A 14,318-nucleotide genomic window follows, 5' to 3' on the forward strand; every position below is an offset into this window, starting at 1 on the left:
TTGCAGGAGCTCCTAAAATCTGTTGTGGGGTTAGGGAGGCTGCAGAGGGAAGAGGGCATGTGAGAGGAATGCTCCTTTTGGATTAGGGAAAACAACAACAACAACAACAACAACAACAAAACCCACAACAACAACAACAACAAAACCAAACAAACAAACAAACAAACAAAAAAAACACACAAAAAAACACCAAACAAAAAACCCCACCAAACCAAACCAAACAAAAAACCCAACCCAAAACAAAAACCCCCAACCAACCAACCCAACAAACCCTCAAAAAACTAAAAGGGATGTTTTGTATTGGGGCAGTATGAGGCTACTCTACACTGACCTCCACCCAACCAAAAATCCCTCCTTTACTCTTCGGGCAGGAATCCTCCTGCCGCCCGGTTCCGCCCGCTGCCCGCGGTGTGAGAAGGAGGAGAAGAAGCAGGAGGAGGAGGAGGAGGTGGAGGTGGGAGGAGGGGGGGAGCCCCCAGCTCCGGCATGAGGCCGGGCTGAGCGATGTGCGAGCAGGCAGCGCGGTACTGCCGGGCCGGTGTGCAGAGGCTGCTGCGCAAGCCGCCGCCGGCGCTCCGGGGGCTGGACGGGCTGCTGCGCTGGGTCGGGGCCAGGATGGGCGACAAGAGCCTCGCCGAGAGGGAGCTGCTCAGCTCGGGAGCCGCCGCCGAGCAGAGGAAGGGCACCTCCGTCATCCTCGATGTAAGTGAGTGGTCCCCGCGTCCCGCACCCCGGGGCCCGGCTGGTGGCACGCCGGCTGCTGCCTCCCTTCCTGCCCGCATCCTGCACCGGCTCGGGATTATTCCTCGGATCCTGCATTTCTGGACCGGTTGGGGACGGGTTGTACCCGAGTCCTGCATCCCCTTTTCCCGGTCTTGCACCCCTCGGACCAGTGGGGATGGGAATGCACTGTAGGTCCTTAATCCTGGTAATCTGGGACCCAACCTGGACCTACTCGTACTTGTCCTGCAACCCCCAACTGAACAAACCCTCTCTGCCTGGGAGCTTGTATCTCCTCTTTGCCGGGGTCTCTCATCCCCCATTTGCCGGGCTCCCGCATGCCCCTTTCCAGGGTCCCGCACCCATCCCACTAGCTCGGAATCGGTGTAATTTCCCGTGTCTTGCATCCTCTCGTCCAGCCCCGCCCCGGCCCGGCTGGGTAAGAGGCTGCACCCCGGCTCCTCTCTCCCCTTGCTTGGCTTCTGCACCCACAGGCTGCTCGGGCACGAGAGTGCACTGTGGTTCCCGCACCCTCGTTGCCAGATCCTGCACCCCACAAGCGGCTTGGCATCAGGGTTATTCCTTGGATCCTGTATCCCCTAGTCGGTTGTGGATGGGGTGCAGCCCAAGTCCTGCATCTCCCGGCAGGCTGAGTGCAGTGGTGCTCCGATCTGGCAACACCTTTGCAGATACGGTGCCGCTGAGCTTGTCGGGAATGGGATAGCATTTCAAATCCTGCACCCTCTTGTCCAGCTCTTACACCCTTTAAACTGGGTGGGCACTAGGGGTGCAGCATGAGTCCTGCATCTCCTTGCCCTGCATTTTCTGCGACTGTTGGGAATAAGGTGCACCTTGGTCCCACATCTCCTGGACGGCTGGGCACAGAAGTGCAGCGTGGATTCTGTACCCCCTTGGCTGAGTCCTGCACCCCGCAAAGTGGTGAAGCATGAAGGTGCAGCCTGGGTCCTGCACCTGCCCCGCATTCTGTATCCCAGTCCCTGAAGCTGTAAGGGTCTGTCTTAGCCGGAGCCGGGCAGCGTGGTTCCGGATACCTGTGGGTGTGTGGACCCGGGGCACCCTTGCCCAGGTTTGGGGGGGACAGGCCCGGGTGTCCTTAGTGCGTGCGCTGTGGTATTTACAGACGTCCCGATTAGGGAGCTAACGAGGCTATTTGCACTTAAATGACTTGGGAGAATGGGGTGGAATCAACCGGAGAGCAAAGGGTGTAATTACACAGTCATTCTGCAGCATCTAGTAATTAAACATGTAGATCCTCTGCTTTGCTATCTCCAAGCACTAAAAAAAAAAAAAAAAAAAAAAAAAAAAAAAAAAACCCAACAAAGTAGTAAATGCAAAAATAAACTGCTGAGGCATTTGCTGTAGTAAAGGATAACTCACACTCTCCTCCAGACTCCTTGGAGTTAGGCAGTAGTAGCTTTTCCAGGCAAACCTTCATGTCTTTTAAAGAATTTGGTAAATCTTCTCCCACGTCCTTGGTGGGCATTGGCATGGGCTGGTGAGTCCAAGCCTCATTACAGCTCTGAGCACCCTGGGCTGGTAGGCATTCCTGTTCCCAGAATGAACCACTGTGTCTGGGTCTATTGAGGTACCAAAAGCAGATTGGGGAGCAGAGACCCTGATGGATGGTCCTGCTTGGTGAGATGGGCTGTCAGATGGACAGCAGTGGGGTTGTTGGAAATGTTGCTGCATGGGGAAACTGAAAGGACAAATCCAACTCGTGCCCCTGTGTCCTTTAAGTTAACTTTAGTATTTTGGTTTGGCTGATTGTTTGTTGTTTTGTTTGGTTTGTTTTTTTGCCTCCTCTGAAATTACAAACATTTTACAACAATCTGGAATCTGAACTTCAGAGCAGAAATGAAATTGCAAAGCAATGCTAAGTTTGTACAAGAGGTTCCTGAGTTAGGACTAGTTTTCCACCAATAATGGTATCTTTTTTTGTTCAATTTTACCATCTTTAAACTGAATTTTTTTTCCACCCACTTTGAGGTCTGAGCTGAGAAAATGAGCCATGAACTTTCAGAATGGCTTACCTGGTGGGAAATACAATAGGGCTGGGTGTGCAGCTCCTGATCTTTTTTTCCTGTCACAATGGGACCAGGAGCCCTTTCTCACCTACTGAAAGTAGAAATGGATGCTGGAAATGTATGGTTTGAGGTTATTTCCCTCCTTCCTTAGAACTCATTTCTATCCTTTTTCCTCTAGCTACATTTGAAATACCAATTGAAGCTGTGGCTTCACTATAATAGGCTCCTCTAGTGCACTGTGAGACCCTCTCCTTTCATACAGAGACTAAACACAGGAACATGCATTTAGATTAATTTTCTTACATTAGCAGGAAAGTTTCTATTAACTCATTCATGCTCTTGCATTATGTGGATGTGCTGGGGAGGCAGCAAGTCCCAGTCAGGCAGCAGTGCAGCTCTTTGGTGGGTGTGGATGAATTCAAAGACCTAGGAGGTTTTGTATTTAGCCAACAGGCTTGTGTGAGCTGCTGTGTTGTGTGGGCAGTTCACTGGGGCTGGGGAAGGAGGGGCATGCTTGTGTTTGGTTATCAATATTGGATAAAGTCACTTATTCACTTTTTCTTTCTCCTCTCCTCTGGCTTTCTTTTATCTTGACCATCCCCAATGTACTTGTTCTGACTCCTCCAGATCCTGTGGGTAGCTGGTGGGTCAGTACAAAGTTCTTCGTGCCCTTTCTACCAGACAAATGAAACAGGGCTGAGGAAGAACAAAATACAAGAAAGGAGTCAGGTGTCTCAGCCATCACAGCATCACAGAATAGTAGGGGTTTGAAGGGACCTCTGGAGATCACCCTGCCCAAGCCCCTTGCCAAAGCAGGTTCTTCTGTGGCAAGCCACACAGGAATACATCCAGGTGGGTCTTGAAAGTCTCCAGAGAAAGAGACTCCACAACCTCTCTGGCTAGCCTGTTCCACTGCTCTTTCACCCTCACAGCAATCAATTTTTTCCTCATCTTGAGGTGCAACCTCCTGGGTTCCAGTTTGTGTCAGCCCTTGTTCTATCTCTGGGCACCAGTGAAAAGAGACTGGCCCCATCTTCTTGACACCCTTAAGGTATTCATTAGCATTGATCAGACCCCCTCTCAGCCTTCTCTTCTTCAGGGTAAACAGCCCAGGTCTCTCAGCCTTCCCTCGTAAGAGAGATGCTCTATTCCCTTAATAATCCTCATAGGCTCTGTTGAACTCTCTCCAGTAGTTCCCTGTCTCTCTTGAACTGGGCAGCCGAGAACTGGACACAATACTTTAGATGTGGCCTCACCAGAGCAGAGTAGAGGGCCAGGAGGACCTCGTTCAGCCTGGCTACTGGCACTTGGAAGATAAATCTTAACTTTATGATAGTGTTTCAGCATTGGTCTTTCAGTTTGCCTGTGTCATTTTAGGTAAGGGATTAAAAAAAGGTTGAATAATGCTTACCAGTTGAGTTCAAAATCATAGGCTTCCAAGGGTAAAACAGCAGCTATAACTGCAGATCAACTAAACCCTGGAAGAAAACTAATGAAGAAGATAATTAAGTTCACTGCCTAAAATAGGCAGCAAGTAAAATAAACTAGGGAGTGACAGACACTCTTCAGAGATGATGTGTCAATCTAGGAACCTGGAAAACATCACTTTGCATTTAATGGTCATCTCTTTCAACGTCACTCAAATCAGCAGGAGGGGCTGGAGTGGAGCAAGGGATTTGTACCCATCCTCTGCTTGCTCTTGGGTGTCTGTCTTGAGGTGGTTGTTCCCTGGGTCTGGATGGTACATGGCTGCTCCATTTGTGAGAGCCACAAGCTCAGGGTTGGCAGTGTGTGCAATCTGCTGTAGCCAACTAGTGTCTATCTGCAGTTTATGATGTGAGGTTGTGGTAATGCTATGTTCCCTCTCTGCTGTCTGGACTTCTTGAAGGTGTCCTGAGCTTCAGTCTGCACTCATGAGGCAAAGACCCCATCCCTGGAGGTTTTTAAGGCCAGGCTGGATGGGACTCTGAGCAACCTGCTCTAGTGTGAGGTGTCCCTGCCCATGGCAGGGATGGATCCTTGAGGTCCCTTCCAACCCTGGCAATTCTATGATTATTAAAAGGAAGCTGAAACTGTCTCAGTCCTGCTTAAATCCACATGTGATGACTGACATTTCCAGCCTAGAACAAATCCTCAAATGTCACAGGAGTTATGGAAAGGAGAATAAAGTGTGTGTGTGTGTGTGTGTGTGTCTGTAAACCTCTACCAGATCGTATTTACTGAGTGTGAATGAGTCCACACACAATATAGGCATGGGAAATGTCTAGAGAGGTATTGGCTCTGTCTGGGAGCACTTCAGTCCTGACTAGTTATCCTCACTCATTTCTTCCTATCTTTGTGTCACTGTCAGAAACCTGTGTTGACCACTCAAGTGCGAGCTTCAGCTTGGGTAAGACCTGGTTAATCACAGCAGCTGCTGGCAGAAATGCTCTGTTTGGTTTGCAACAGGGAGAGCCCACTGCAGACCTCATCTCCTACTTGACACCTAAAATAAGGACCAGCCTTGGGTATGAGACATCATCCCTGTGGCAGGACTGTGATCTCCAAGGGGTGGTGACATCTCAGCTGCCTTTCTGGCTTTGCCAGTAATTCATTGCTTCTGGGCTTTGTTTTAAATACCTTTGTGGAAAGCAGTGTAATTCATTCATTTCAGGTCCCTTTTCTGCCTTCTTTAACAAGGTCAGAAAGATAATTTCTCATTTCAAATCCAACTCTTCTGCTTATGACTGCTTTTGCACCCTCTCCTCTGTGATCAAATCTGATTTGCACTTCTTCAACCCCAGAGGACTGAGTGAGCTGTTTGGACAGGAGATGCAGAGGATTTGGTTTGTGCCAAGGGTATGTTTCCAAATGTAGATCCAAGAACTGACACAGTTTGGTCAGCTTTGTCAATGATGCAGTTTCCAGTGCAACACAAACTAACAAAGCTATTGCAGCCACAGGGATCCTTTCTCAGTCCCCTTCTGCTTTGACCTGTTCCCTTCTGTTTTTACGATAGATTCACTTCCCTCCTTGTGTCCTCATTTACCTTCTCACTTCTTTGAGTGAACTGGGAAAACTATTTTTCTCCTCCTTCATCCTCTCTACGTGATATCCATAGTTTGAAATTGTCCCCTTGCGCCATGCTGGCAGAGGGCAGCTGAGAATCAGGGACAGGGGCTAGCTGGACTCTGGGTATTCACAAATTTCTCACTGCAAGGTACATAATCACATGGAAAAATTAATCCTCTTCAGAGTTTTGTAAGCGAGCTTGTGAACTGAAGCTGCACCTAGGGCCAGTGCTGATGGGAAAGTAACTTCTAGTGCTGTGTAGGTGGTAACATCAAATGCAACTCTTGCCTATCTCATGCAACTTTTATTTAGGACATCTAGACAAAGTCAAAGGAGAAGGTGAAAGTGAAAGGAGAGGCTAGGACATGGTACTATCTGCTCTTGGGGAAGCAAAATAATTTGCTTTGGAGTGGGAAAAATACCATGAAACCCGGAGTTCTCTAACATCCTTGCTTTGGAGGGGAAGCCACTCTGGATGGGAGAATATTTCCACACCAATGGCATATTTGTTACTGAATCACCTGAATCAAACCTTTCTCCTTGCAGGGGGAAAGCTCATTAGCCTGATGATGTTTAATGATGCAGTCCAAAGTGGCAGAGCTTCGGGTCATTATTTTCTCACATTAGTGCTGGAAAGAACGCAGAGAGGCTGTAGGAGAGGAAATTGCTGACAGTACCTTGGATTAGAAAGCTAAAGGCCATCATGCCTGATATAAATCCTTGTCTTGTCTCCAAATGAGGTGTTGAGATGTGTAGGGAGAGGAATGGAAAGGAAGAACAGGAATGTAGGAACACACTGAGCAGGTGAGTTTGTAGGTGTGTCTGCCTACCTGGATGCTTTCTTCCCCCATAGGCTTTCCTCACCTGGGAAACTTAGATTTTGTTTGTGCTTAGTTCTGCCTCAAAATCATGATGGAAAGGAAAATTCTAGCTCAGTTGCACTCTATTTTAAATCAACATCATATTAACCTGCTGAAAGGATAATAAACTCTACAAGCCTGTAATAACTCTTGGGCTTGTTAGGGGAGCGCTTGTGTGAATTTAATAAAATCTCTGAGAAAACCTCCATTAAGCAGCCTCCAGCAGCACACATTCTCATCCAGGAGCTTTGAGAAGGCAGAAAGGGATGTTTACATTTGAAGCCATCAATTTGTTTCCCAGGTTATTATTACCACCAGCATTTGGAATTGCTTGCTTCTGCCAGCCCAGTATCTGCAGTAGCCATTTGAGAGTACAGCAAAAATGTACATTTTCAAAAAGCCATTGGAAATCTTGACTGAGGCTCCTTGCCCTGAAGAAAATGGAGTTTCTATTCATCTAAACACCATGGTTGCTTTAGTACTTTTTGGATGGGATGATTTCTCATTTACCACCTGAAAGTGGTTCATTGCCCTGAGGTTGGAGAATAGGGGGTGATGAATTGGAAAGAGCATCCCACCTCAGGCTCTGCAGTGCTGCCAGCTCCTGTTTAAGCCCTTGGCCACTAGGGACCATCCTGGGCTGGGGTGGAGGCAGAGGAAGCCAATCACTGCTGAGGGCCTGGCAGGACAGGATGTTTCTCCATCAATATTTCATCATCTCCATTCTCATTGACCTCCTCCTTTTGCTACCCTGACTAAGTCTAAGTGGCTTGGCTTCTGAGAACAGCAGTGATGGAGTTCCTGCAAGCATGCAGGGAGCGACTGTGGGATGGGTCAACTTCACAGCCTCTGTGCTGGAGATGATGCAGAATCCTTCCTTATCTCCCCTTCTTCCTGCAACTCATTGGAGCTTTCCTTTCCCCAAGTTCCATGGGAATCTGCCACAGAGCTGCCCACAGGATTTTTGCCCCACTGGTCTGTAGGGGAGCTGTGAGGGGCTGAAGTTTTCCTTTCCATCACCAGATCTTGCACCTTTCCTTCAGAGAACCAGCACATAGACCTTGCATTCCTGTATGGCCTGCCCTAGGTGAACCTGCTTTGGCAGGGGGGTTGGACTAAGTGTGCTCCAGAGGTCCCCTTCCAACCCCTACCATTCTGTAATTCTGTGAAAGCACAGCACATCCTTCCTGCAATGAGCAACTAATTCAAGATATGAATGGAGGACATCTTCTAGTTGTGTGTGGGAGGACACCCTTGTTTGCTGAGTGAGAGCACAAATCCTGGGTCTTCACAGAAGCAGGGTTTCTGGCTGCATTACCAGCCTATCACAGTGTGTCTTATGTCTCTGTCAGCCTCCTAATGCTTGTTCCAGTGTTCCTGCCTTGATGTACTGCTTGCCTCTGCTGGCAGATGACTTTATCTTAAATTGCTTTCCCTCCAGGTGTCTTGTGTTAAACTTCTGTGTGTGTGCAAATTTTACAGGGTCCAATTAACTTGAAAGAATAAATCTTGTTAATTAGCAATAAAAACAAAACAGCTTGGTCCAGTAGAAGAAAACTTGGTAGGTAAAACAGCTGATGAGATCCTCCATCAACGTGTTCATTCACAAGCAGCCATACTTTCTAGGAGTATCTGGGAGAGTTAAAGCCCTAGAAAGTTCACTCAGTGGGGCTGGACATAAATACTTCCATTTCTCAACATTTTAACCATTTCTTTATTTTTCCCCCCCCCTCTTGCTCCAAGCATTCATTGCAAGGTTAGTGGCTCTGCAGAGTAGAATGCTGCAGTCTGAGCCTTTCTCCCACTTGAAGTTACATTTTATCATTTTTTTTTTCTTCCCATTCTCCCTTTGCCAATTGTGCCTAGCATGGTGGCCATCTGCCACAGGACATTAAAACAGACATCACTCTTTCTTGGTTAGGGTTGATGTCTTTGTGTCAAAACAGTGAAAGCAGTAAGACAATGATGTGGCAATGGAATAAAACCCCCAGGAACAAGCAGCACCTTGTCTGGAGGTGCTCGTGAGGAACTGGGGTGTCCAAACTAGGAAAAGAGAAATATTTTGTACTCTGAGCAGGGTGTATTAGTTATGGCTGGGTGATGTGTACCAAAGCCACAGGGCTTGGCTTGCTGGGGTCCTGTCTGGCTTTATTCTTTCTTCCCATGGACAAGCCATGACTGACTGGCCTTTCCAAACTCATATTTAACCTCAATGAAGTCCATGCATACGGAGAGAGGTAGGATTCTCCCTCCCCCCCCCAAACAAAAAACAAAATCAGCCCAAGAAATAAGGCAATTCTGGAGTCATCACAAGCTGTCATCATTGTGGGGCTTTGACGACCATCTGTTGAAGCTGGGACTGTAACTCCTACCATTTGGGTTTGGCCTAAGCAGAGGGTGTTTGCTTCTGGTGAAGTACACCAGAAAGTCCAGCTTTGACTTTGCCCTCTTCAACCTTGGAGGAAATTTGGCCAGAAGAATGATTAATATTCTTTAATTAAGCCATATTCATTTAAATACCACATTCTAAAATTCAGTTCTATCTCTTGGGTTTCTTGTTTCATGCAGCAGTTTCTCTTCTGGTATATATGTTTTTTGGTAATGATTTTATGACCCAGAAAAGAAGAGATTCCATTTTATGGCTGACTCTGATCTGTCCTGTTGGTGCTTTTTTTCCCTCCGCAGGGAAATGTCTTTGTACAGCCAAGAATCTCTGCTCTTGCTTAAATGAATAGGGTCAGGCCTGAAGAGATGATGAGAATGCTCTCTCTTTTCTGCCTAGTTTAGCTGCATGTTAATTTTTTTGGTAATTTATGGGCAAACCTGTGCTAGGGGCTATTTTTGGCAGGAACCTATAAAATTTCAACCCTTGCACAAGCCTTTTGCTATTAATTGCATTGTTTCAGGAGGCTAGTCCTAAGATGAGACTAGGCAGAAAAATCATGGCTGTTGCTGCTGTTTTCCTGCCTGACAAATGTTCCTGTACTACACTTTATTGCATTTCATTTTTTTTTTCTCTCTTCTGAAAAGACTATCTGATTCCTCTCTGTGGGCTGTTCCACCACACTGTAGTTTTAAGCCCAAATATAATCTCCTTCCCACGCAGGAAACCTGCTTTTTAAATAATAATAAAAAAAGATTGTAAACGACTTGTTTCAGAAGTACAGAATGTGAAAATTGGTTTAAGAGATATTACTGATGGCAGAGAAATTATCTAGGCTGGCTGCAGTGCTGCTGGAAATCGTTTTAGTGGCTGTTTTTCTTGTGTTGGAGCCATGATTTCTAATTCCTTCTGCAAGGGAGATGCTGGACCTACTGAGAGCATCTAATATAATCTTCATTTTGCTAGCAAGCTTCTTTCACCAGTTTTTCCAAAGGCAACCCTGCTGATATTCTACCCTGGTGATACTGTGTCACGTCAACCCTATGAGGAGAGGCTGAGGGAGCTGGGGGTGTTTAGCCTGGAGAAGAGGAGGCTCAGGGGTGACCTCATTGCTGTCTACAACTACCTGAGGGGAGGTTGTAGCCAGGTGGGGGTTGGTCTCTTCTCCCAGGCAACCAGCAGCAGAACGAGGGGACACAGTCTCAAGTTGTGCCAGGGGAGGTCTAGGCTGGATGTGAGGAGGAAGTTCTTCACAGAGAGAGTGGTTGCCCCTTGGAATGTGCTGCCCAGGGAGGTGGTGGAGTCACCATCCCTGGAGATGTTGAAGAGAAGCCTGGATGAGGCACTCAGTGCCATGGTCTGGTTGACTGGATAGGGCTGGGTGATAGGTTGGACTGGATGAGCTTGGAGGTCTCTTGCAACCTGGTTGATTCTATGATTCTGTGTGGATCTGGGGCTCATGGGCTGAGTCTTGGGAAGGTGGAGCTCAGAAAAGCAACTGAATTGGCTCCTGTGGGGCTGGAGTTAGGGGTCCCACCCTGTGTATAGGATTGAACACTGTCCCGGTGCTAAGAGCTTCACCCTTTCAAGTTGAACATCATAGTAAAAATGTTTCTCTCTCTCTTTCAATTCCAGATTTTCCGAAGAGCTGACAAAAATGGTGAGTCTGTACATTCATATTTCACATCTCTTGATTGAACTTTTGTCAATCTTTCAATTTTTTTCCTGATGGCAACATCTCACTACAGTAACTTATAAAAATGTCCTGCAGTTTGCTGGGTCTGGCCATCAGGAGAGGTTTTGTTGCTTCTTTGGCTGAGATATTTTTAGAGCAGATGTGATATTAGAGTGCAAGTTGGCATGGTAAGACCCACCAGATTTTTGGGCACTTTCACAGAGAAAAGCATAAAAATAATCACAGCTAAGTTGTATATGAGGATCCACCTCTTGGTGATCTTGGAAAACAGACCTAATCTGTGAATACTAGTCCTTTGGTTCCTGAAGGACTGGACACAGGCATGGACACTGGACGCATGAGGTGTTGATGTGTGTTTTCAGTCTATGCTTGCAGAAAGCTGGACAACTTTTCTGAGCCAAATCTTGTCCTCAGATGGGGAATAACTCAAAGGTGGTTTCATTAAATGACTTAAGATCTTGCAAGGAGGGAGCCGCTTTGCTGTGAGATAATATTGTTATGGGAAAAAGACCTCCCAGGACCTCCCTCCACGCTGAAAAGCAATTTAGTTTTAGCTCCTAGCTAAAATCCCAAGACCTGCTATCTGTTCTTTCCCTGTTGTACAAGAAGAAAATTAAACATGCATCAAAACTCTGTGTGTTTGCAGAAAGACATGTGGGAGGTTTGTGCAGAGGAGCACAGGGAAGAGTTTGATTTATCCCTACCAGATTTAAAAGGGAGATACTTGACTTATGCAAGAGCTTGTAGCTAGGTGTGATCACTGCAGCTAGGTAAGGTAGTGAAGGGTGGTGTGAGCTGGCTGGCATATAAGGAGTAAATGCCCTGTTAACATGGGCATTTGATTATTACAACTGACAGAGTAATAAGACATTGAAATTTGTTGCTGAGCAGTAGTGTGATTGGAGTGTTGGGGGGGGGGTTGCTGGTATGGGAGGAGAGATCTCCAAGTGCTGCTTACAGGGAAAAATGAATTTGTGCTCCTGACACCCAGACTGTTATACTTCACAGCCTCCTGAGCCCTTAATTGTTGCCTAATTGGAGGCTTGGAGGTTTTGTCTGATGAAATATTAGATGCTGCCTCTGAGAGATGCTGCCTGCTTTCTGCTGGCTGCTGTGCCTGCCCCCGTGGAGCTGAGTGCCAGGGTTGCCATCTGGTAATGAAGTCTTAGCTGCCACTTGCTCTCTATCAGGAGAAGCCTGATGAAGTTTTGGGACTACAGCTGTCTTTGGTGCATGCAGATACTGTCCTTAGTTATTCCCACCTCAGTCTGAAGCTGCAAATTCCACTCCAGGTTTTGACCTGTGCAACCGTTCCTTGCGAAGCCCGTGTTTAGCCTTCCTCCTGCCAGAGCATCCTTCCAGTTTCCAGGACAGCCTCTCTGCAGGGCAGCTGAAATCCAAAGCAGTGGTATTTTTTTTTTTTTCAACAGCAAATGTTATTCTGCTGAACAAAGCTTGAAAGGATGCAGTTTAACATACTGGTCTTGATGTAGTTATTTCCAGTGACTGCTTTTTGAGCTCTGCCAAAGGATGCTGAGCTTTTGTTTTAGTCTCAATTAAATTTTATAACAGCTGTGGTGGGGCTAAAGAGTCAGAACTCCAAGTACAAAGTCTTGCCTCAGCTCTTGTGCCAATATCAAGGCTTTTCTAGGATGGGTGAGTGGAGCAGCTCAAAAGTTGCTCTTGAAGCTTTATCATTGCCCCCTCACTGCAGCATGATGTCAGGAGGTGCTTCCTGCCAGGAGCAGACAGACTTGTCTTTCTAACCCAACCAAGAGGGCAAAGCTGTAACTTTGGTGATTTTATCACATCACAGGGTCATGGGGGTTGAGCTTTAGTGCAGCTCTCACCACTGGGACAACTCTTTTGGTGTGTTTGGTAGGTGTCAGTGGCAAACTGTGATCTGTGTTTTGTGGTGTGGGTGATGAGCTGGAGAAATTGTGAGCCTTTGGGCCCCATTGGTCTGCTCTGGTGATAGGTATCAGAGAATCATGAGGTATCTTTGGAAAGCTAGTGATACTTGCAGAACAGTTCCCTCATTGTTGTTGAAATCCATCCAAACATCCTGCTTTTGCAACCTCACACTCTGCTACTAATGATGGGCAACAATTCCTTCAGTTTTTTTCATATGGCTATCAGGTGAGGGCCCAAAAAGGGGCTGTGCTGGTTTGAGGAGAGCCAGAACATCTCTTGCCCCGAAAGGGACAAAAGAATGACACACGCAAACGGATTGGAGAGTGATGGAAAAGTTTAAATGGAAAAAAGCAAATTGGTGAAGCTACAGAAAACTACAAACTACAAAGCATAGTGGAAAAGAACATCCTAAAGCATACAGAACCCCCTCACAGAATTCCCAAAAGCTTCCCAATCCTCCCTTCCTCCCACCTGAGGGTCTACCCAATCCCTCAGGGCTCTTCCTTCCCCCCCCTCCCACTGCTAGGCAAGTCTCAGGCTGGCCAGGTCTGAGACTGCCCCCCCCTCCATCCTCCTCCTGGCATTAGGCCTAGACAGGCCTAAGAGGCCTTGAGGATACTCCCCCGGCATTACCCGATAAGAGAGGACATCTCCCAGGGGAGCAGAGAGGGAAGAAAGAGGAAGAGGATGACTCTGCAGATGGCCTTATAGGGTGCAGGATTTATGGGTAGAAATACGCCGTTTCCTGTGTCCACCCCTGTGGGTGGGCACCCAGGACACCAGAGGTGTATCTCATGCGGCAGTGGCAGGGGGCACCCAGCCTAAACTGCCACAGGGGCACACATCAGCAAGAGCAAACCTGTTCTTTTTACCTCTGCCCTTCACCCTGGGAAAGATCTGCGCAACTCCTCCATGGTCTTCCCTTTGTTAAGGCTGAAGTAAGTGATCCAGGCAATTAACAGATTGGATCAGTCCACTGCACATGCACAGGAAGGCAGTGAGCAGATCAGGTACCATGTGATGGTTAAAAGCATTTTCTTGTCCTGTTCACTCATCCAAAGGGAGTTTGGATTCAGCAAAAAAGCAGAGATAAATACCCCAGAGCTGACCTCAAGGTATCCACTCTGGCCAGCCAAACACCTCTCCATGGAGCTGCCTTCTGGAGGCCTGTGATGTTCCTGGGGAGCACTGCTCATGAATGAGTGGTCTCTGGATGCTGCTTGTCTGAACATCTTATGGAGTCAGAATCGTTTTTAGTGGAAGAGATCTTTATGACTATCAAGTCCAACCTGAGTACTGCCAGATCACCACTAAACTATGTGCCTTAGCACCACATCTACACTCCCTCTTCTTTATTCCATTTTAACCAGTAATATGCTGGTTAAAATTCAAATGAGGGATGCTTGTGCAGATTGGAAGGACTTAAACTCTTCTTGTCTAGGTCACCAGATGATAAAATGAGTGTGGATTGCCAGTGACATATCTGCCACCCAATAGCTGTTAATGCACTGGGTGCAAAGGTGGTGGGCTGACTTGTCAGGACCCCTCATCAGCTTAGGGTGGGATAGATAGACACCAGCAGGACAAGCCCTGCCAGTTAAATTGATGGTTCCTTGTTAAAGATGGTGCTGGGCAGGAATTTGAACTGG

The 14,318-nt window shown here is 47.2% G+C and overlaps 1 protein-coding gene across 1 annotated transcript in view; it reads left to right on the forward strand.

Annotated features, from left to right (window-relative positions):
- Positions 1–504: 504 nt before the first annotated feature.
- NECAB2 (N-terminal EF-hand calcium binding protein 2) overlaps positions 505–14,318 on the forward strand; it is a 92,379-nt gene continuing 78,565 nt past the window's right edge. Inside the window, exons 1-2 of the mRNA XM_054389681.1 lie at positions 505–702; positions 10,695–10,719. Of these exons, the coding sequence (XP_054245656.1) occupies positions 505–702; positions 10,695–10,719 (223 nt within the window). The remainder of the gene's footprint in view (positions 703–10,694; positions 10,720–14,318) is intronic.

This window comes from Indicator indicator, chromosome 19 (genome assembly GCF_027791375.1).
Source record: "Indicator indicator isolate 239-I01 chromosome 19, UM_Iind_1.1, whole genome shotgun sequence".
Classification (NCBI taxonomy): domain Eukaryota; kingdom Metazoa; phylum Chordata; class Aves; order Piciformes; family Indicatoridae; genus Indicator; species Indicator indicator.